General features: G+C 46.5%; 1 protein-coding gene across 2 annotated transcripts in view; it reads right to left on the reverse strand.

Moving 5' to 3' along the window:
• COPG2 (coat protein complex I subunit gamma 2) overlaps positions 1–22717 on the reverse strand; it is a 384275-nt gene that overhangs the window by 188729 nt on the left and 172829 nt on the right. Inside the window, exons 9-12 of one of the 2 annotated variants that reach the window (XM_086918916.1) lie at positions 15451–15608; positions 14188–14217; positions 13335–13468; positions 11493–11560 (exon numbers count right to left, since the gene is read on the reverse strand). In XM_086918916.1, coding sequence (XP_086775042.1) covers positions 11493–11560; positions 13335–13468; positions 14188–14217; positions 15451–15608 — 390 coding nt within the window. The remainder of the gene's footprint in view (positions 1–11492; positions 11561–13334; positions 13469–14187; positions 14218–15450; positions 15609–22717) is intronic. The other variant, XM_086918917.1, reaches the window with a different exon arrangement.

Below are 22717 nucleotides of genomic sequence, written 5' to 3' on the forward strand. Positions count from 1 at the left end.
CGACCACTCAGCTTGGAAGCAGAGAGTGAGTCACGGCGCTTCCTGGTGTGGGAGCGCTGTTTGTTGTCTGTGGGAGGGCGCTTCAGCTGGGAGGCGGGGCGGGCAAAGGAGGACGACAACAACAACAAAATGGAGGTGGAGGGGTCAGGGCGGCAGGAGCGCTAGGGGGGAAACGCAAATACTACAATAGTGTCACGCTACGGAACAAAATGCAAATGAGAAAGCGGCGAGATGAAAACACAATATGCAACAGAGTCACGCTAGCAGTATCGCACTGTAAATGGGCAAATCGGTAAATTCAGCAATTATATGGGCAAAGCGGCAGTTCCAGCACGCAGCGGTAATGAGGGCACACAGCAGGCAGTAATTATTAATCGCAGACCAGGTTAGAGCGTAAGCGCTGCACAAACGATACCTCAGCAGCAGGGGAGCGACCACTCAGCTTGGAAGCAGAGAGTGAGTCAGAGATAGGAAATCTGCGTTCCTCACACGACCTATTGCTTAAACGCATGGAAGACTACGATAATAGGGCCAGGCGGAACAACATACGCTTGGTTGGAGTGCCGGAAAATGATGGTGCTGCCTCGATCAATCTACTGGTCGAGGAACTTATTGTCGCTAAACTCGCTCCTGCAGGACTCAGCAAGTTCTTTGCCGTAGAGCGCGCCTATCGTTTCCCAGGAGGTCAGGTGAAGCCAGGAGGCCCGCCGAGGCCTATCATCGCAAGACTATTTCACTATCGGGACAGAGACGCTATCCTACAGGCCGCTCGTAAACATGGCCAGTTGAAGTACGACAATAACTCTGTCTCTATCTATCCTGATTTCACTCCCCAAGTGCAACGACAACGATCTGGGTTCCTCGGAGTGAAGCGTCGTCTGAGAGATCGGGGACTGAAATACGCCATGTTGTTTCCAGCTCGCTTGCGGATTGAGTTCAGAGAACGAGCTTATTTTTTCGATCAGCCGGACCGTGCTAGTGACTGGTTGGACTCGTTGCCGAAAGATGACACTGAGAGCGGAGGCCCTGGTGGTGCGGAAGGTGGTGCAACGGCCCAGGAGTAACGTGGGCCCCCGGAGGTCCGACTTGAGACTATGAACTCTACAGAGTAAATTTATTGTGTGCTTTATGATTATGCCCGTGGCGGTGCGGGTGTGGGTGATTTCTCCCTTCCTCCTCGGGGGGGTTCTTTGTGTAGATCAGATGGGGCGACAGGCACACTGCAGTTTGGGGTGGCTTTTCAGTCAGCAGGGGTGCAGGGTGGGGGGCGTTGTAACGGGTTCTTGGTTGGGGGGTGGTTCTTGGGGACTTGGTTGTGTTTCATGTTTTTTGTTATGTTCCCTTTTTCATGGTATGTCACTGATTGCAAATATTCTGGATTCGGGGTTGTGGGGGGGGTTGGATCGGGTCGCCTTTGCTGGGATGGGGGGGGGTGAGATGCAGGTCTTTTCTTGGAACGTCAACGGTTTGGGTGACAGAATTAAACGTGGCATTGTGTTACCGTTTCTGAGGCGCCATGCCCCGGATTTTGTGTTCCTTCAAGAGACGCACTTGATCGGTAATGCCTGTAAGGCTCTTGACCGTCGGGGCTATCGACTGGTCGCCCATGCTGGTTTCACCACCGGGTCCCGGGGAGTGGGTATAATGGTGAAATCCTCCCTAGCCTTTGCGATTGACGATGTTATACTGGATGATCGGGGGCGGTATGCTGCTGTCTTCGGGAGATGGGAGGGTAAACCAATTGTATTAGTGGTTGTGTATATTCCCCCGGGGCTGCAGGCTACCACCTACGCCGACCTTGGCAAGACTCTTCTTGGTCTCCCTGATGGTCTGTTGATCATAGGCGGAGACTTTAACTCTGTTATGTCTGGCGAATGTGATCGGCTGCCCCCTAGAGTCCTGCCGCCATCCCAGATGTGGCTCAATGAGATGGCTGATACTTTTGGTCTGGTGGATGTCTGGCGTTCGCTACACCCGGCCCTGCTGCAGTATACCTTTCACTCTGGTGCGCATGGCAGCCTCTCTCGTATAGATTATTTCTTTATGCTGGCTTCTACTCTATCCTCTGTCCGGGAGGTTCGTCATCTTCCCCGGGGTATCTCAGATCATTCCCCCTTGATGATTAAGATTTCTGTGGGTGGTCTGCTTGGTAACAGGATTCCCCCTGTCCCTCCCTGGCACTTCCGGAACCCCCGGCTCCGCTCAGATATGGTGAAGGCTATTGACTGTTACTTTGATGAAAATGTGGGCTCGGTCACCTCCCCTACGGTTCTTTGGGAGGCCTTTAAAACGGTTATTAGGGGTTCTGCACTATCTCTCATTGCTGCTGAGCGAAGGGCTAAGAGGGAGGCCGTTCTGGCCCTTGAGACTGAAATCACGGCGCTTGAAAGTGAGCTGGGTGGGGACGACACGCCTGCGCTGTTGCACACTCTGGAACTGAAACAGGCTGATTACAAGGCTTGTGTTACCGTTGCTGCTAAGTTGATGCGAGCGAATCAATTGGGCCGGCTGTATGATGTGGGTGACAAGGCCAGCAAACTCCTGGCATGGCTGTATAAGGCTGAACGAGCGAGTCGTGTTGTGCCTGTTATTGTTCGCGAATCTGGTGAGAGTGTGTCCGACCCCGGCGAGATTGTTGATTGCTTTGTTGACCACTTCCGGAAGGTCTATACCCCGGTGAGTGATCGTGATGAGGCTGATTCCAGGCTGTTGTTGCGTGATATAGCTCTTCCTACTGTCTCGGAAGAAGAGGGCCTTGCTCTGGAGGCTCCCTTTACGGTGGATGAGATTGCCCTTGCTATCCGATCGTTACGCTCGGGTAAGGCGATGGGCCCGAACGGTTTGCCCATTGAACTTTACAAACTTTGCCCGGACAAGATGGCCGCCCATCTGCGCAACATGTTTCTCGATGCGTCCGAGGCTGGAACCCTTCCACTTGAGCAGCGCCTAGCTACTATAGTGGTCATTTATAAGGATGGCAAGCCTCGTGACCACTGCACCTCCTACCGCCCCATTTCCCTGCTAAACGCGGAACCTAAAATCCTGGCCAAGGTTCTGGCCAATCGGTTGTTGAAGGTGATTTGTGACTTGATCCATCCGGATCAATCCGGTTTCATACCGCACAGAAACACGGCCCTTAACCTGCGTAGGCTTCATGGTGTTCTCGCGAGAGCTGCAACTCTCACGGAGCCGGCGGTGGTGGCCTCCCTAGACGCTACTATGGCTTTCGACACTATCGAATGGCCCTATCTATGGGCGGCCCTCTCTAAGTTTGGCTTTGGTCCTAACTTTATTGCCTGGGTCAAGCTCCTCTACGAACAACCACTGGCTCAGGTTGTGGTAAATGGTAGATGCTCTGACCCCTTCCCATTAGGCCGTGGCACCCGTCAGGGCTGTCCGCTTTCCCCGCTCCTATTCGCGCTGGCGCTTGAACCCCTTGCGGCGTGGCTTCGGTGGGAACCCTCGATTAAGGGGATCCGGTGGGCGCCAGATCTAGAGGATCGCGTCTCATTGTATGCCGATGATATCCTTCTCTATCTCACTTCCCCTCAAAAGTCCTTGAACGTCCTCTTCGACGTTCTTACATCCTTCGGTAAGAACTCTGGATTGGTCATCAACTGGACCAAGTCCTGTGTTTATGTCATAGCCGGGGTTCTGCCGCCTCTGCCTCGCAGGTTCCCAATTTTGGTGGCTGCGGACGGCTTCAAATATTTGGGGATCTATGTCTCTACGGTTTCTTCAGTTCGCTATGAGAGAAACTTGTACGCTCCGCTCCGCCGACTCAAACAGGATGTGAGACGGTGGCGTGAATTGCCCCTATCCCCATTGGGCCGAGCGGCGCTTTTTAAAATGATGTCGCTCCCCCGATTTCTTTACGCCTTGCAGAATTTCTTTGACCCAGTCCCTGCTCGCTACTTTCGCGAGGTCGAGAGTTTACAGCGACAACTAATTTGGGATGGTCGTGCCCGTATTGCATTGTCCAAGCTCACCCTTTCCTGGTACGATGGTGGTATTGCTTTGCCAGATATTAGACGCTATTACTGGGCCTCACACCTGAGCGCTATTAATCATGCGACGTACTCATCGGAACCCGCTCCCGCCTTTGCCTTGGATAAAATTTTATTGCCCGGTGGCAACTTTAATAGGGCTTTGTACTCAAAGTCACCCATCCGTCTCCTTACGGGTCCTACGAAGTGTGCGGTGCGGGCCTGGAGGGATGAAACTGTGGCTACGGGCTGGGGTGGTAAGCTGACGCGTATGACGCCACTGTATGATTCGGATCGATTGGGCAACCTGTGGAAGACGAAAGGGTTTGATAAGTGGGACATGATTGGGATAAGTAAGGTGGAGGATCTATGGGCACGGGGCGCTGTGAAGTCCTTTGCAGTTTTGAAACTGGAATACCGGCTCGATGACAAGGAGCACTTTCGATATATGCAGGTTCGACATGCCTTGGCCTCCGTCTTTCCCCCCGGTACTGATATTCCGCAATCCTACCCCTTGGAGGACCGTGTCCTAGACGGCCCTGTCCCTGATAGCACGATTTCCTTAATATACAAGAAGCTCATTAACAACAGGGCTGATCAGCTGGAGAAACTTCGTGCTTCTTGGACAGCTGACGGGCTTGAACTCGACGACGAGGACTGGCAATCCGCTGTGTCCTCCCCGAAAGAGGTGGCTATTCCGGCTCGACTTCGTTTTGTCCAGCTGAAGATCCTCCACCGTGTGTATGTGACTGGTATGCGTCTGGTGCGAATGGGATTAGTTTCGGATGGACGATGCAGGCGTGGGTGCGGTATGGATGGTACTTTTCTCCATGTTTTGTGGGAATGCCAGATGGTCTCGGTTTTCTGGTCTAGAGTGCATGATGTTATGGTTCGTGTCACCGGAGTCCCTCTCCTTCCCGAAGCACGACGTTGCCTGCTTAATGTGTGGGAGCCTTCGGACTGTAATGCTGCTCAGACGCTTTGGGTCACTCTGGGCAACATGGTTGCGAAGAGAGATATAGCTCAGCTCTGGAGCTCCTCTAGACCACCGCTGCTCAGTGCCTGGAAGGAGAACATGGACTGGTGCATGTTTCGAGAAAAAACGGTGTATGAGGCACGGGGGCGTCCCATGAAATGGTCCAGGGTCTGGGCTCAGTGGAATTAGTACCGCGGAGATATTTGCTCCCCTCCACTTGACTAGGAGGCTCCTCTCCCCTCCTCCCCATGATTGACGCTCCGTTTCCTGTTTTCCGTATTATCTTGTTTTTTCCCCCTTCATGCTCGCCCCCCCCTTACCAGATGCGTTCCTTTATTTACTTATTCCATCTCCCCTTTCCCCCCCTCCTATGACCCTTGCCAGTATGATACCATGTGTTTGTGTGTTGTTTTTCTTCGACAAAATCATAAAATTAAACCTTTTTTTTTATCCTTTTGATATGGTTCTATGTTCCACACGATAATTTACGCTCAGAGATTGCTTTAACGGCGTACTTTCTCCTTATTTCCTTTTTATCCTTTCGTCATGTGTCATAGCGGCGGCCCCGAGGGGTTGTAGGCAGACGCTGTGTACTGTGCTTTTTATAAATAAAGGTTTAAAAAAAAAAAACAGTAAATCCAACCACAAATTCAGCTCTTTGCTTTGACCAGTTTCATTTACACAACCAAAGATTCTGAAAATCAGGTCCATATACTGCAGTTACAGAAGCGTTTCAGAACTTCAGATATGGAGAGAGGATATGGCCTAACGGCTAGAGCGGGTGACCTCTAAGTACCTCTTTTTGGTACACTACATCAAAAGTCAGCTTCCTATGCCCAAGCAATACCATCCCCGGAGGAGGGTCTGCGAATCAATTTCAAACGAGAAAGTCCTGCAGGAACAAAAGGGCAAAGAGCCCATCCTCGAGGACCCAACTGCCCCAACAGTAATGTTTGGTGAAGGAGTGCAGGGAAGTCCACATTGCTGCCTGGTAGATATCAAGGCCTGGCTCTCTGCGTGCTAACAGTGGTGGCCGCTTTAGCTCTGGTGGAATGAGCCACAAACCTTAAGGAGGTTTCTTCTTAGCGAGTGCATAGCAGATTTTGATGCAGATGTGGAGATGGTTCGCTTCTGTACAGCCCAACCTGTCTTTGTACCAACATACCACACAAAGGGTTGGTCGTCCACCCGGTTCTCTTGTGTGCGGTCAAGAAAGAACAATGCTCTTTGGGGTCCAGATGGTGGAGTTGCTCCTCTTCCCTAGAGAGATGTGGAAGAGCATAAAAAGGTATGCAATGTGATAGATTGGCCTACGTGAAAAGAGGTGACCTTTTTTGGTAGAAAGGAGGTCCTTGTGCGAAGCACCAGTTTGTCACAATAGACTGAGCGATAGGAGGCTTCAATTATAAGGCCTGCAGCTCACTTATTCTGTGGGCAGATGTAATTGCCACAAGGAAGGCTGGTTTCAAGGTGAGAAGTCTGAGGGCTAAAGGGGAGTACAGTGAGATGAAAGTGCTTGTGGCCAACCATAAACCACAGATCGCGCCGATGGGCAGTCAGGACAGGAATATGAAAATAGCCGCCCTGCAAGTCCTTCAAACATCCAGTCTCCTGGATCCAGGGCGGACAAGACCCGAGTCAACATGAGCATTTTTAATTTCTCCCTCTTGAGGAACAGATTGAGAGTCTGGAGATCGTAGATAGGACGAAGGCTGTTGTCCTTTTTGGAAACCATAAAGTAGCGGGAACAACAACAGCCTACTTCTGGAACAAGAACCCTCTATGGCTCCCTCGGCCATGACCTCCTCGCGAACAAGGGCCAGATGATCCTCCATCAGCCGGTCATGAGATTGTGGCACTGGGGGAGAGATAGTCTTGAAGAGGAGAGAGTAGACCCTTCGGACAATCTGCAGAACCCACTTGTCCGATTTTATGGACTACCAGGGACCGATGATGGCAAATCCTGCTGCTAACTAGGTGCTTGGTCGTAAAGGAGCAGACTAGGAGGATTTTGAGGCGGTTACAGGTGGGGGACGGGGCAGACTGACCCGACTGCTGGGCACCTGACCCACGAGGTCTGTGGGTATCAGGCACTTAGCCACGCAAAAAACTGGGGAGTTTGCGCAGCGTGGGTGTCTGGGCAGAAAACAGCACAGTTGAAAACCCCTTCAGTAGTCGCCTAGAGGCAGATTGAAGTGGACGTGGGGCAGCAGAGAGGCCCAAGGATCTGGCTGTAGTACGAGAATCCTTAAAGCGATTGAGCACCGGATTGGACTGTTCTTCAAAGAAACTGGTTCCATTGCAAAGGCATGTCCATAAGGGAAGCTTGGACATCCCTTGAAAAGCCAGTCATCCACAGTCAGACGTGTTGCTTAAGGACCTCTGTTGTTGAAACCGCTCTGCCTAGTGAGCCGATCATGTCAAGTCTGCAACAAAGTGACATTTGCTGTATCTTTCCAGTCAGTGACTATCTGGTAGAGTACAGCTTGGGCTTCCTCCAGGACCAGTACCAGTACTTGCACAAAGGTATCCCACAAAATGTGGTATTAAAGACCCAAAAGGCATGCGGTGTTCACGGACCGTAATGCCAGGCTGGCTGAAGAAAACATCTTCCCAAATGAGTCCAGCATCTTGAATTCCCTATCCAGGGGAGCGGTAGGGAAAGTCCCTGGGGAGATGGAGGCTTGGACCACCAAGCTCTCAGGGGTAGGATGTTGCGTGAGGAGGTTTGGGTCCCCAGGTATGGGGCGGTGGCGGTGGGCAATCATCCAATTCATAGGAGCCCCTGTGTTGGGTTTGGACCAGGTACCAAACACTATGTCAGAGAAGCTGACATTGAATGGGAGTAAGGCTTCCGACGTTGAGACTACTGGTGGCAGCTGCTCTGTCAAGAGATCAGTTTTGACTGCCACTGTGGGTAGCTGAGGTTCAAGGAAGAGGTGTGGTGCAGCAGCCAGTGTACCTGACTCCGGACCACGGTGTTCACGGTTCGATCCTCGGCGTCGGGGACAGGTTATCCCAGCACCATGAGACTCTGGGCAATCGCTCGCTTAATCTTCCCGACGGCCCCCAGCGCGGGACACCTCTCCGGAGGTAGCTGTGCGCTTTACAAATGCTGGTATTATTTATTGCTATTATTATCATTTATTTATTTAAAGAACTCAGCAGCCCTCTGCAACACCATTGCGTAAGAAGCTCCCTCCTCCATAGCCACAGTAGGGGGGAGAAAGAAAAACAGCCTCTGGAGAAGTATCCAGGCAGTTGGCCTCACCCAGGTCCTCCCACCAGCCCACACTCTGTTCTTCCTCATAGGACTGGCATTCTAAAGGGTCCAGTGACCCCTTCCAGTCTTTCCCAAGCACTGGCCGATGGAAATAAGGCTCTGGCTCCAATCTAGTAGGCAAGGCTCTGGCCGGTATCAAAGTAGTTGCCGGTGACGGCCCTCCGGCTCCAAGTTAGGATGACAATCGGAATGGCGTCGCCGGGGGGAGCTTCAGGACAAGTGCCCGGGAAGGTCAAGATAGCACAACCGGCATCGGTGCGGATCTAGAAATGGATCCCTGGGGGCCTCGGTGGCACAAAACCAGAAGTGGCCCCTTCTGACCCCACGGGCCCAAAGACATGTTGACAGGATTGGGATGCCCAAATAGGAGGTGCATGGATTCATTGAACTGTTTCAGTTGGGCAGGAGTCGTGTCAGTTTTTGAGCCTTCAAATGGGACAAGGAAATCTTCGGGCTTCGCGAATGATCAGACGCGGAGCCAATCGATGACACCTACCAGCGCACAGGGGTACTCACGAAAAATATTTCGGATCCAGTCTGACGCCAGTCTAAATTCTAAGGTAAGGAATCTGCGACTAGAAGTCTTTATCAGATAAATAAAACAGATTAAATAAAAACAAAGAAAAATGCAGCCACATTTACAATAAAGCCAATATGTACTGCGCTTATTGAGAAATTTCAAAAGATTGGCTTTGATACACAATCTAAAGTGGTATCCATTCAGGTAAGGATGCTGGAGAGGTCAGCTAGTTTTGGAAGAGGCACAGTTGAATGTAACTTAATGAGTTTGTAGTTCAACTGTGCAGTTTTTTCAAAAGCACTTAAGAATACCATCCTGTACAGTACCAAGCACAACCATCTTTCTCCAAGAGGCAGCATATTCTGCAGGGAAGGTTTGATACCAGTCAGTTATTTGAAAGGTATCAAGCTGGGACTGTATGTAAATAAAAAAAGGTGAAAATACCACCAATTTTGCAGCACTTGACCGAACCACAGGGTATGACTAATCACTAATAACGTGAAAGGCAACTTGGTGTTTGGCACTAGTTCTTTATAGAAATGAATCCAAAGTGGGTCTGTTGGTGAGGCAAAAAAAAAGAATACTCACATTAGTAAGCGCCAAAAGGTACTCTGTGGCTATAAGCTAGAAGGGTGACAAGTGACCTGTTGGGGGTAACCCTTACGTTCCTTGCTTGAATTATACCACCAAGCTGTTGGTTCTGATGATTTCTGTTTCAACTTAAGCTTTGGTAAAATTGGAGAATACAATACAAAATGTCTATTGTGCATGCATTAATCAATGTATGAGCTCACATTCATACTTCTTACCCTATTTCTGGTTTATTAGAAGGCCAAAGTTCAGTGGGAGGTTGCCTCACACTGAACTTTGGCCTTCTAATAAACCAGAAATAGGGTAAGAAGTATGAATGTGAGCTCATACATTGATTAATGCATGCACAATAGACAACACCACCTAATCTTCATATTTTCATGTTACTGTATAGGCGATTCTCCATTCTTCTGTAAGATAACGGGTCCACCATGCCAATAGGGGTGTGTGAATTCATTAATCAATGGATGAGCTCGCATTCATACTTCCTACCCTATTTCTGGGTTGTTCAAAAGGTCATGCATATCTGCATCCTATAGAAGGACTATTGTGAGGAATCCGTTTTTAACCCCAGATGTTTTTAACCCTTGTAACCCGACAACAGTGTCCTCTTTTCCTAACTAGAGTGTGACCAGGGAGGGGATATACGTCAATGATGATGTATGTCACGATTAAGTGAGGAAGGAATCTACTCCAATATCTTTGGATATCCCCGTAGGGCAGCGAAGTTGTGCCCTCATTGGACCCTTCCTCTTCCCACTTCCTTCACCCAGTCGCCTGTTTGTGAGATAGTGATTATTTGGGAGAATTCGACTGGGTACGTGATCTCTCATTATCTTATTGTGAGAACTCAGAAAAACACATAACAATAAGTGAACTGAATTCCTAGACTAGTAGGTTAAGCATTCAGGGGGCTTAGAACTAGCATTCTTCTATCACTCTCACACAAATTTGGATTTCACAGAGGATCTTCAAAAGATTTGGTTTTCAGGAGTTGCCTGTACTGAAGGTAATAAGCTTGTGCTTGCTGATAAGGGCTAAATCTGTTCCATAATCTTGGGTCCTCAAACCCCATGGACCTTTCTCCTCACTTAAGTGTCTTAAAGAGAGAGTTGCTTGATAAGATGGGTATAGAAAGACAGATGTGTAGCTGGACAGAAAGGGCAGGACAGAATGTGAATGTAGCCAGGACTTGTGACCTTGTATGCTTTGTGTATAATGCAGGAATTTTGAACGTGATCCTGGATTCAACTAGAAGCCTATGTTTAGGGCAGTCCTCATGTAGTGCGTTTTTGTAGCTTTAGGTACATCTTGGCTTCTACTACTCACATTAATTAATTAATTAATTAATTAATTGCAGGTTTATATAGCGCTAGGATCGACTCCCGGAGGAGTATCTCCGCGCTTCGACCGCTGCGAAACCCTTCCTGGCTTCCCTGAGAGATGGTCCCTTAATGGGTATCTCCAGGGTGAGACCAGGCATCCCCGGCGGTCTGGTGGGGCCGTTAGTGAAGATGAGGCAAGCTAATGCCCAGAGTTGCCGAGTGTGATCGCTGATCAGAGTGGGCACCGAGGCGAGAGAATTATCGAGTCCGCTGACCCTGGTCCAGAAACCTGCCGCGTCGGGAATCGAACCCTGGTCCCGGGCCGTCCTCTGCTCTCGGGTCTGCCGCCTCTAACCAGTGAGCCACACTACTTCACATTGGATTGTGAATTATATTTTAAGGATTTGAGGTTACTAGAAAAGATTCCACAACAAACTCCCGCCCTTCCAAGATGCCTCAGGACTACTTCAGGAAATAATATTTAAATATTTGTCACCTTAGTGATGTTTGGCTATCAAGTTAAACATGCTATCAACTTTAAACTATTATCTATTATGAGCTTTTAAAATAAGTAAAGTATAGTTCTTGAATCACTTAAATGATTTCAGAATTGATGCAACTGTATGTAATTTACAAGGGTCACCAAAATAAAAACATGTTTTCATGCATTCAAGCATTGGCTACTTCTACATTAGCATCATATATATGATTTAAGACTATGAGGTATAAATATTGTAATTACTATAGTTAATAAATCGACTAAACAGAAAGCTGCGGTCATTAAATTTCCTGGCTCAAGTCCGACACTCACCTTGTTAAGAGTACGAACAGCAGCATATCTCAGAGCAGGCTTGGGTGAACTACAGAAAAGCTGTAAAACTAAACAGGATCATAAGAAGAGAGTAACATATTAGAAAGAGTTTACAGGCACTGAGCATCACATATTCATCTCTCCCTCTGCAGAAACCCTATTTTGCAATTTGATTTTGTGGGAGTCATAACAAAATCTAAGTTTCAAACACCCAGAGAGGCAGATACTTTTTTTGTTTTATTCAATATAAAATATTGCCAGAGTGTATTGCAAAGGTCATGATCCGGAGTCAATTGTGAAAAGTAGTCCACATACACCATGTGTAGTTTGAGTTACAAATTTGTTCATCTTATACCTTGACTTTGCAAACTGCAGGTCATTGGGGAGGGATCTCTACCCATCTAGTAACAGAATGGCCTTTCTCCTTGCACCTTTGATAAATCTTACTACTATTTATGTATTTGCAGTGGTCACAGTGTCATGGTTTCCACCTCAAGGTAAGCAATACACCAGGTAATAATATATTTTGCAAGTTACTCCTAACTCTCCGTCTGGTTTAAAGTTCAATAGAGCAATATGAAGACACAATGTATGTTAATTCTCAATTAGACAGGCAGGGACTGAAAGCAATAAAGAAACTGTTAGGCCTGGTCATGACATCAAGATGACAATTACAGAAGAACAACTACATGGTATTTAATGAAACATCTGGTTCGCCCTTGCTGATAATAACTGAATAGGTAATGGTTTAATTTGCATTGATGCGTACCACTGGTTGCCACAATTTCTCATTTTTTATTTCACTGAGAGCAGAGGAGTTAGTGTTATTGAACAGGCTGGACCAGTATGGCGCATGATGCTTAGTGACAGGACACCCTATACAACAGACTAAATTCCTGAGAGTTGTGCATATTATAGTACTGGCTTTGCAGCCAAGATTAGCACCCAAAAGATGCATCCCACAATCAAAAACAGGTATAAACTGTGATGTCCATTACACTGTTACCTTCCACTGCTTTCCTGTCCCCCTTAAATAAATCCTGTCAATCCCTTAGAAACAGTGCCCGTGTACTATTGTTTTCTTGCTTGTTGCAATCTTCAATGACTCTAGATAAATGTTTTCTCCTGGTGGAGTCAGGTGGGCAGTTATAACATACACACTCTGCACTAGTAGGCAATAACCTTTTAGACGGTTGGACTCTTCTGTACCTCTTCTGTTAAATGACCAAGAACAGGTAACTCTGCAGAGCCTAAAACTACGAGAGAGCTCAGGACTTGGACTGTCACACAAAAGAGGAACAGGGAAGAACTGGGAGAAGATCCTAATTGTTGGGCATCTTGAAACATTAGACGGAACGTTAATAGGAAGGCCAGTCTTTATTTTGGGACCTTGAACGAGCATTTAATCTAGGTTTCTCCTTTATCTCAAACATTGTTTTTTTGCTAAAATGTAAAGTTAGCATCCATTCTTCACTTGAATGTTTCAACTCATTCATAAGAGGTGGTATGAATGCACGCCTTGTGTCACAGATATCTGACGAATAAGAGTTCCTTCAGCAAAACACAAGGCCTTAGTGGCCGACTGCTTCCTGTCTCAATCATTTGTTCTCTCAGCCATGAGGAAATGGGTAACTACTGCTTCCTCTCAGTTGCTTGCAACCAATGATGAGATCAAAGGAGGAGAAACGTCTCTGCTGTCTAACTGGACAACAGGGAGGAGGTCCCAACTATGCATATTATTTTGAGAGAGATAAAGGTCCAATGCACACCACTTTTGAACCATTCCGATTCTGCAGATGTCAAAGCCATGACTAGGCAACATTACCCACTTCATGCACTTACCTGAAACAGCAGGTGCAAGCTCTCGGGCTGTACAGTTGGGAAGGTGGATGATTGCGGAGGCAGCTTCATAAATAACCATTTCGTGTTTGTTACGGAGGCAACTCTCAATGAAATCAAATAAGGGACTCTCATGTCTGTCAAAATGAAAGTTTTAATGATTAAACAAACATGCGTTTACAGTATAATAGGTAATACAGTGACAAACATGGGAAGGAACGCAACACCCAAGGAAGCAATGGCTGCCCGTACTCCCTCGCCTGTGGGGCAATATATTTTTACGTATGCCGTCTACCAGTGCACACACTACTTAAACAAAATTATTACAATTGCTAGGAAATTAGATGGTTAGTTTTACCCTAAATTCTCACACCACAGAACATTATTGGCACCCCATTGTAGCAGCATCACCACCCTAGCCATCCTCTTCTCGACGGTCCCTATAGAACAATTGGGCACGGTGTGTTATGATTGGGAGGGAGGAGGCAAATTAGAGCCATGGGGTCACCACTGCGTTATAGAAAAGGCATTCTTGTGATTCAAAGACACCACCACAGGCTACTCAATTTTCATAAGTGAAACATCACACTAAAAACTTTGCTACCAATGCTTTATGACCTCAACCATCACCAACTAATATCATCACACCAAGCAACTAATGATTGAATTAAAGATCGAGCAGATTAAGGTATTTTTACAGCACTCAAACTCTTTCAACCACAGTACAAACTGAAGGTGTATTTTTAAAGAAAATAAAGAGAAACACAGGGATGTCAAGGAAGGCTGTGCACAACTGTTCACCTTGTGAGGAAAGGTTAATTGGTACACATAAAGAGAACCAACAGGTGCTACATACCCAGACTTCTTTCTGCAGTCACTCTCCTTCCTGGGGAGAAATAAGCATTTCAAGGATATGAGTTGCTGTGCAGCTGGACTGCCCTCCCCACACTGGACACTAGCAAATCGCTGCTTATAGGATCATCATCATCATCAAACTGGACTGCTCCGCATCACCCCAAAACTGGGCCCTAACAAATCAATGCACTGCTGTTCTGATTGTTGTCTTCTATCTTTATTGCCCTCCTCATGCTGGACTCTAGCAAATCAAGGTGCTACTCTGCTGATCAACATATTCAAGCCTTCGCCAGGGTGCGCCCAACACAGGTGGGAGAGACTAAAGCATAATGCGCTCACCCAGGTCTGTTTAAACAAAAAACACGCGGTTGGATGTCTTACACTCCTTCCAACCTTAAAGTGATTTTGTACAAACTGACAGCTTCTAAGATATAAAAGCTGGTGAAAGGAAAATTAAATTTGAAAACAATAGGACAAGGCTGGCTCTTGCTTTGAAGCATTTCTAGGAGGGGTAATGCAGTGTGCAGCATGGTGTGTGGGGTTTATGTGTGCTTGTGTACCCCTTTGTAATATTACCTATTGATTCTTACAGTAACCTGAAAAATGGATGGTAAAAGAATATCTCCCACTCAATTTTGCGTAAGTGATGAATATTATGTAGCCATAACACTAGTATAGACAACACACTAGGCTCTCTGGAGCCCAATTTCACATCTACACCCATACCATAAACTTTCACTCCACTAGAATCCCTTGCAAATGAATTTCTGAAATGCATTTTCACCGGCTGCTTGCGCATTCCCCACTCTTCATCTACAAGTATACTATTTACACATCTCATGACTACCAGGTCTCAGACTAATCTCATGTACCCTTGTTTTAGAAACAGAACGGTAATACAGGACATACCCTATTTAGCCACCTCACTGGCAGGATAGATTGACCTGTAAGCAGGCTGTCACCAATCCCATCATGTTAAGGAACCATAAGATTTTGAACAGATGCATAAACCTCTGGTGTCAAACACTTGAAATCTCCACTACATAACTGACACAACTTGCATTTTGATTATTCAAAGAAATATATAGATTTTTCATGAAAATGGCAATTCAGAGGATGGAGGTGTGGAGGTGAGGAAAAAAACTACGGAGGAAAAAAAAATTCAGTAAACAAGCAGCAGTTAGAAGAGAAGTAAATAAACAGCAGAGGAGAAAAAACTACAAGACAACAGAGGAAAAAATATTGCTGGAACTAAGGTGCTCACCCGCCCTCGGACTCTTCCAAAAGACGGTTGGCTATGCGGATCAGCATGCAGTATGCAAATGGAGACTTCAAGCCAGACTTGGTGAATTTATTCAGCATCTTAGTAACAGCAAGACGGTCATTCTTCCGCAGGTAGTAGAGGAGGCCCAATGCATGGTACTGTTAAAAGAAATGAAGGGACAGAGGTGTGTTCCACTAAACATCATAAGCTCAGAGCGTCTCTAGTGTTTGTCAGTCAGAAACATACCCCCACATTTATTATTATTTACAACCTTTAAACCAACGGTACTACCTGAAAACATCAGCTAGGCCAAGAGTAATAACCCCCTCGTCCCACACCCACTTAAATGTTTTAATTTGTAGCTCCCCACTTCTTTCCCAGAAGCAAAATGGTCTTGCAAAAAATGTTAGAAAAAAAAAAGACAATTTCAGCAACAAAAGAGGTTTATATTCCACTTTATAAGCATAAGTTAAACGCTTCCACAAGCACTCCTCTGAGGTCACATAATTTGTTTACGAAACACACCCACTTCTGAGGTGCGTGGATAATGGAAAGGTGATTATCCCAAAGGAATGGCCATTACCAACGTGGTAGCATTTTACAAAAATGTCCACAAAATAGCAGGGCGCAGTCGCTTCAATTCAGAGGAGAACATCGTTCTTTGGATGTTGGGATGATTAACAAGCATTCCCAAATTCAGTAAGTAAAGTGCTTCTTCATTGTGTGGCAAAATTGTATGTGTGATAATGCGGATTTGAGAGTTGGTCAATGAAAGATTAAGTCACATCCATTAGATGGCTGGCAGAGTGAGTGCATGGATGAACAAATGGATGGGTAAGTAACTAAATTAATCAATGGATAAATGTATTTGCATGAATAGGTGAGTAGATACAGAACTTGATAGCTACTCACATACACACCCATGCAGCCATCTAGCTATGTAGAAATAAAGAGGTAAGATAAGTGATTGCAGAGACGGCCGAATTAAGGATCCTGGATGTAGCGGTTGTCGTGTTGGTGGCACACAGCTGCTCGACCCTTACCAAGACGAGGATTGTAGTTACCAGATTCCACATCTGAGAATGTGCGACCAATAACCCATTATCTACAATCTTACATAAATTAATTGCCAGTGCTCTATGGTTGAACTGCACATGGTAGAACTTACAGAACATGCAGGTCACAGTGTACACACTGCTGCAAACACATTGTTGCCCCGAAGACAACAGATGAACATGGAAAGAGGCCGAATATGCTCTTAATTATTTCATTTTTTTAAAGCACTGTTACACACAATGAGCCCTCAAAGATACCTAATAGCATCTTTGATTGTTTAAATTCAGGGTTCCTGTCTTTTCATAACACCCATTCAGATGGTCCTAGCCAGTGCCTCTTAAAATGTACACTAACTTGGATGCTATTTTTAGTTTAAAGCCCCATATTATTAAGAGGTAAAACAATGCATGCACATGACAACCAATCACCCACTGAAGAGAAAGTGGAAGAAAATTGTACTCCGACGTTAGAGCCACTCCGTACACAGAACCAAGTTAGAAATGAGCTCAGCAATAAAAGCGCTCATGACTAAATGCAGTCAGGATCACGTAAAAAACTTCCTTTTAATAAGGTACATTCTTAAATACATACATCGTATGTACTTTAGTTATGGTGTAAAACACCTCCACAGAGTGCTGCTGTGAAAATAGAGAATTGTGTGAACGGGCATGGAGTGTTTTTCTTCCTTTCGCACATATCTATGGGGTTGATATATCTTCCGTTCTGTAATAGCCATAAAAAGGATACATTCTGTTTAAGTGTGGGAAGCAATATTCTCCAAATCTCCTAAAGAACGCCTCAAAGAGACAAGGGAGTTCAAGATACATACTTTTTTTTTTTTTTAGTTCAAAAGAGCTTTATTGATGTTGTCAAACTGCACAAGAACACAGCTGTATGCCTACAACCCAGGGGCCGGCAGCCATAAACAGGTCTGTGATACATGCCATGGTACAAATATAAATTCCGATAGTGAATGAGTTCTATTGCAAGAGCGCATCATGTCATTGACTATCTTCTTGCTGTTACTCATGCTGTTAGTGACGCAAGGAAAGAACTATTTTTTAATAGTAATGCAACTAGTATAAAGTAAGTAGAACGAGCTTCTAAAGACCGGTACAATTCTGCATCCTTCCTCCACAGTAACACATTACAGGATGAGAACTTTAGCATTGTACATACACAGTTAGTCCCTTTATCCATGTGTGCCAGGAATGTTACATGTCACAACAAAGGCCTCATACATGCCCCAATAGATTGACAGTTATCATGACTCTGTTTCCACTTCTAGCGCTAAGAAGTGATCCGTTAAATAACACCAAAAGTCTTTGGGACGTGCTTTCCTTGGCAACTCTTCTTCGTAGGTGACCAGCTTGTCCCTGCAGTACGTCATGTCTTTGAGCCAAGCTTTAGCATTCGGACACAATTTACCCCCCCAGCATTTGGACACTTGTCTTTTAGCTAACAGTAGCGCTATCGCACAGAACTTGCGTCTACGTGCCTTGACAGTTGTTAATAGACCCAACAAGCATACCTTCATAGAGCATTCGATCTCTGCACTAACCATCGTACCCAGTGTGCTGGTCACTTTTTCCCAATAATCGTGTATTTTCGGGCAATACCAGGCCAGGTGCGCAAAGTCGGCATCCTGCGCTCCACATCTCTTACAGGTGGCCTCCTCACTCAACCCATATTTCTGCATGCGTTGTGGGGTGTAGTATGTTTGATGCAAATACTTTAAATGCGTTATGCGCAGGTTGCCGTTCGGCGTTAGCAGTTTAATGATAGTGCATGTTGCAGACCATTCTATTTCCGATAAGGGTACCGGCAGTATCGCATTCCATCTGTGCATCGATTTCTCTGGGTTGTATGGGATTTCACTTTGTGCCATTTTATATAACCTGGATACTAAGTGGGAAGTGTTTTTGGAGGTGATGAGCAGTTGCAGCGTGTCCAGACAGGGAGGTTCCGACGGGTAGTCTAGGTATAAATCGCGGATCGCCCTCTGCAGCCTGTAATATGTGAACTTGAATAGCATTGTGGGATTGCTAATGTATGTGAGCTCCTCCAGTTGGCGGAAAGACCCTTCGTTGTATAGATCCCAAAGCTATCTAGGCCTATTTGCCTTAGGTTATCCATCCCGACTTTTTCGTTTGTGACCAACAGTTTGGGATGGTGGTGCAGCGGCAGGGCCGGAGCATATAAAAGGGAGTTTGTGAGTTAATCTGCCGAGTGTGTGCCAAGCATGTGCGGTTGCATCGATACTGTTTATGTCAGCTGCATGCAAAGGTGGTCTTTTGTGCGTGATGATAGCAGTTAGTGGTATAGGTGCTGCATCACCTTCCTCCACTGCAGTGTGTGTCAAGTAGGGTGTAGGATGGTACCAATGTGCTGCATAGTGTGCCTGAGCACATAGATAATACAGATAGAAGTCTGGGACACAGAAACCGCCCCTCTCATATGGTAGCGTTAGCGTGCGGAGTTCTATTCGCGCCTGTTTCCCTGCCCAAATTAATTTCAGTACTAAAGACGTTATACGTTTGAATACCTCCTTCGGCAGCGTTATGGGGATGTTGTTAAATAAGTATAAGAATTTCCGCAGGATATTCATTTTTACTATGGCAATACGATCGGCCAGGGATAGTGTGAGTTTGATCCATCTATCCACCTTCACCTCCAATTGCGCCACAATCCTGCCATAATTAGTCCCGATGACCTCCTCCGGGTTTCTACTGTACCATATCCCCAGGTATCTGGTCGGGTCTGTTTGCCAGTCTAGTGGGAAGTCCTGAGCGTACGGGGTAGTGGAGTCTGTGAGGGGGATGATGATTGATTTATCCCAGTTTATTTGAAGCCCAGAGTGTCTGCTAAACTTCACGTATTCTCTCAACAGTGGGCTTAGGTTTTACTCAGGTTTCCGAACGTACAAGAGCATATCGTCCGCATATAGTGATATGTGTAGCGGTCTGCTCGGGAAGTGAATGGCCGAGTGGTTATGCGTCTGACGTATAATGCACGCCGGCGGTTCTAGCGCGATTGCAAAGAGCAATGGTGACAGTGGGCATCCCTGCCTTGTGCCTCTGTTTATGCTGAAGGGGGCTGAAACATATCCGTTTACACGAACTCTGGCCCCGGGCGATGTGTAAAGCAGTTTAACCCAGGTGATGAATCTAGGTGGAAAACCCATCCTTTGTAATATTGTTAATAAGTAAGACCATTCAATGGAGTCAAACGCTTTGGCAGCGTCTAAAAGTACTGCGGCGGCTTTGGTTTGAGGGTCAAGGTAGTGGGATACTGCAAAAAGTGTTCTTGTGTTATGAGAAGTGGCTCTGGTTGGGATAAAGCCAGCCTGGTCCGGTAGGATCAGGTTAGTCATCAGGGGCTGTAGACGCTCTGCCAAGAGTTTGGCCAGTACTTTAGAGTCTACGTTCAGTAGAGATAGCGGCCGATATGAGTCGCAGAGTTCCGGGTCTTTACCTGGTTTCAACAATGCGATAATGACGGCTTCACGCAATGTGGGAGGTAGCACAGTTTGATCAAACGCAGCCCCATACATTTCTACCAAATAAGGGGCCAGTGTGTCAGCATATTTTTTATAAAACTCACCGGTGAAGCCGTCTGGCCCGGGTGCCTTGCCATTTGGTAGGGTCAGTATGATTGCCGTTACCTCTTCTACCGTGATGGGTTGTGCAAGATACTCCCTTTGGTGGTCAGATAACCAGGCTATAGCTATATTATGGAGGTAGTCTAATGTTTCGCTCTGTGGTGCTATCTGCTGCGCAGTGTAGAGGGACTCATAATTATGCACAAAGCTATTCAATATATCTTTTGGCTGTGAGTAAACATTGCCTTCGCCGTCTTTCACCTGTAGTATACATTGGGGGCTTCTACCTGCACAGATTTTTCTGGCTAGTATTCTACCTGGCCTTCCACCCTCTCCAAACCGCCTTGCAATCGGTCGTTTGGTGACATATTTCAGTTCGTCCTCAGCAAACTTCTGATGTTCCGTTGCAAGCGTTCTGATCTCCGCTAGTAGGTCGGCCTTGTTCGTCTTTTCATAGTCTATTTCTAGGTCTTTTATGCGTTTCTCCAGATTCCTGATCTGTGTTCTGATGTCTCTTAGTATCCCAGTGGTCGTGCTCATACACACTCCTCTAATGGTCACTTTGAAGGCTTCCCAAAGTGTGCCAGGGTCATCTACTGAGTCGACATTTAAGTGAAAGAATTCTTTAATGGCCTTGTCTAGCGTGTCTGTGAAGATCGGGTCCAGCAGCGCCCCAGTATTAAACCTCCAGCTAAAGGGTGGGGGCGTGTAGTGTGGGATGTTCAGTGTAAGTAATATCGGGTTGTGGTCGGATAGTGTTCTAGGCAGTGTTTGTATTTTTTTTGCCCATAAGATCGCATTATCCGAACCCAACCAGAAGTCTATTCTTGACCAGCTATTGTAAGCCATATTCACATGTGTAGCCCCTGGAATGGCCGGGTGTTTAACTCTCCAGATGTCCCTGAGGGAGACATCCTCCATTATTTCCTTTATCTTTGCTCTAGCTCGTCTGTTAGGTTCCATGGACGCAGCAGAGCGATCCAGAGCAATGTCTAGTGCCACATTGAAATCCCCCACCCCCCCAGACAATAGTTGTGTCACTGAATTCAACCAGGTGTGCCCCTATTTCCTGAAAGAAATCTGGGGAATCTATGTTTGGTCCGTATGCATTAACCAATGTCATGTGTTGCCCTCTGATCCTACCAGATATGATGACGTATCTGCCGCCTGTGTCGATGATTGAGCGATCTATTTTATAACCAGTACCTTTTTTGATGAGCGTCATGACCCCCCTTGAGTATGTGGAGTAGTTAGCAGCATAGCTAGCCTCATCCCAGCGTGTTCCAATATTTCTGCGGGATGTTGGGTCAATGTGTGTCTCTTGTAGGAGCGCTATGTCAACCCCATATCGGTCCAGACATGCAAAGACCTGTCTAATTTTTTTAGGGTGCGTGAAGCCTCTAACATTCCACGTCAATAATCTCAAACTCTCGTCTCTAGCAGTACCCGTTGAGGGACGTCAGATATATTGTGTAACGTTCATAACAATACATTCCCATTACCATATGATGCAGTTTCATGATGCCGGACTCAGAACTAACTGTGCAGCGTGTCGTGTGGATTACAGCGATGCATCTTAAATGCAACGGCCCCTCGAAGCATAGAACAACCCAACACCCCCCCCCACCCCCCCAACATGTCCCCAACCCACCCACTCCGGCAACCAAATTTTGCCGAAGCCATATTCACCAGTTAACTGCTTTAGACAACATAACTTTGTGGGGATCTCCCAGGTAGAGGTCCGTCGGGGGCACCCTCCGAGACCCCGGTTAAGGGGTGCGGGCAAATGAAAAGAGTGTGTTACAGATCTCGCAGTGTCTAGATTCACCTTACAGTTCATGCATAAAATCTCCATAACTTACGTACCGAGATATACTAAGCATCATACATTCTAACAGTAGTAAACACGTAGCTTAGAGTAGCGAGCTATATGCTCGACCTCTGGAAAGCGCATAACTACCACTTGACAGCTTATGTTAGTGAAGCAGCTCGATGTGTAATGAAAAAGGTTCAATACCCCAGGTTCTACATTACAGCTCAGTCTTACTCCAGTGCATTGCATAGAATAGGTCCATGCAGGCCGCAATAGGGAAATATGAATGTGAGCCGTTGCTCGTGACGGCAGTAAACAATGCTATACCAAGTATCTCTTCTGGCCACTGGTTGAGCACCTCCCACAATGAGGGTCCGTCAAGCTGTCCAGTAAGCAGCGCTACACCTCCAGAGTCTAGATTTGAGTCATGCATATTAGTTCCAATGTCTGTGCATCGCATGACTGGTGTCAAAGTCAAGTGGTGAAAAATGAACCTAATTGGAGCCCTTTCCCCCCTACGCATAGCTCGCATCCATATTGTGACGATGGTATGGACTGCAATTCACATGTCTTTGCAATGGCTTACCTTAATCAGAGTCTAGGTTCCTGTCCCTACGGTCCGATCGTTTACCTTTGTTTGCCGTCTTCTTTATGAAGTCCATTGCAGCTTTAGGCGTTGATAGAAATATCGGCTTGTCCTCCCAGGTGACCTTTAGCCGAGCTGGATAGAGCATGGCGTAGGGGACATGTAATTCCCGGAGCTTGGCTTTGACGTCATTGTACTCCCGTCGAGCTTG

This window comes from Lissotriton vulgaris, chromosome 1_1, assembly GCF_964263255.1.
Source record: "Lissotriton vulgaris chromosome 1_1, aLisVul1.2, whole genome shotgun sequence".
NCBI classification, from domain to species: Eukaryota; Metazoa; Chordata; class Amphibia; order Caudata; family Salamandridae; genus Lissotriton; species Lissotriton vulgaris.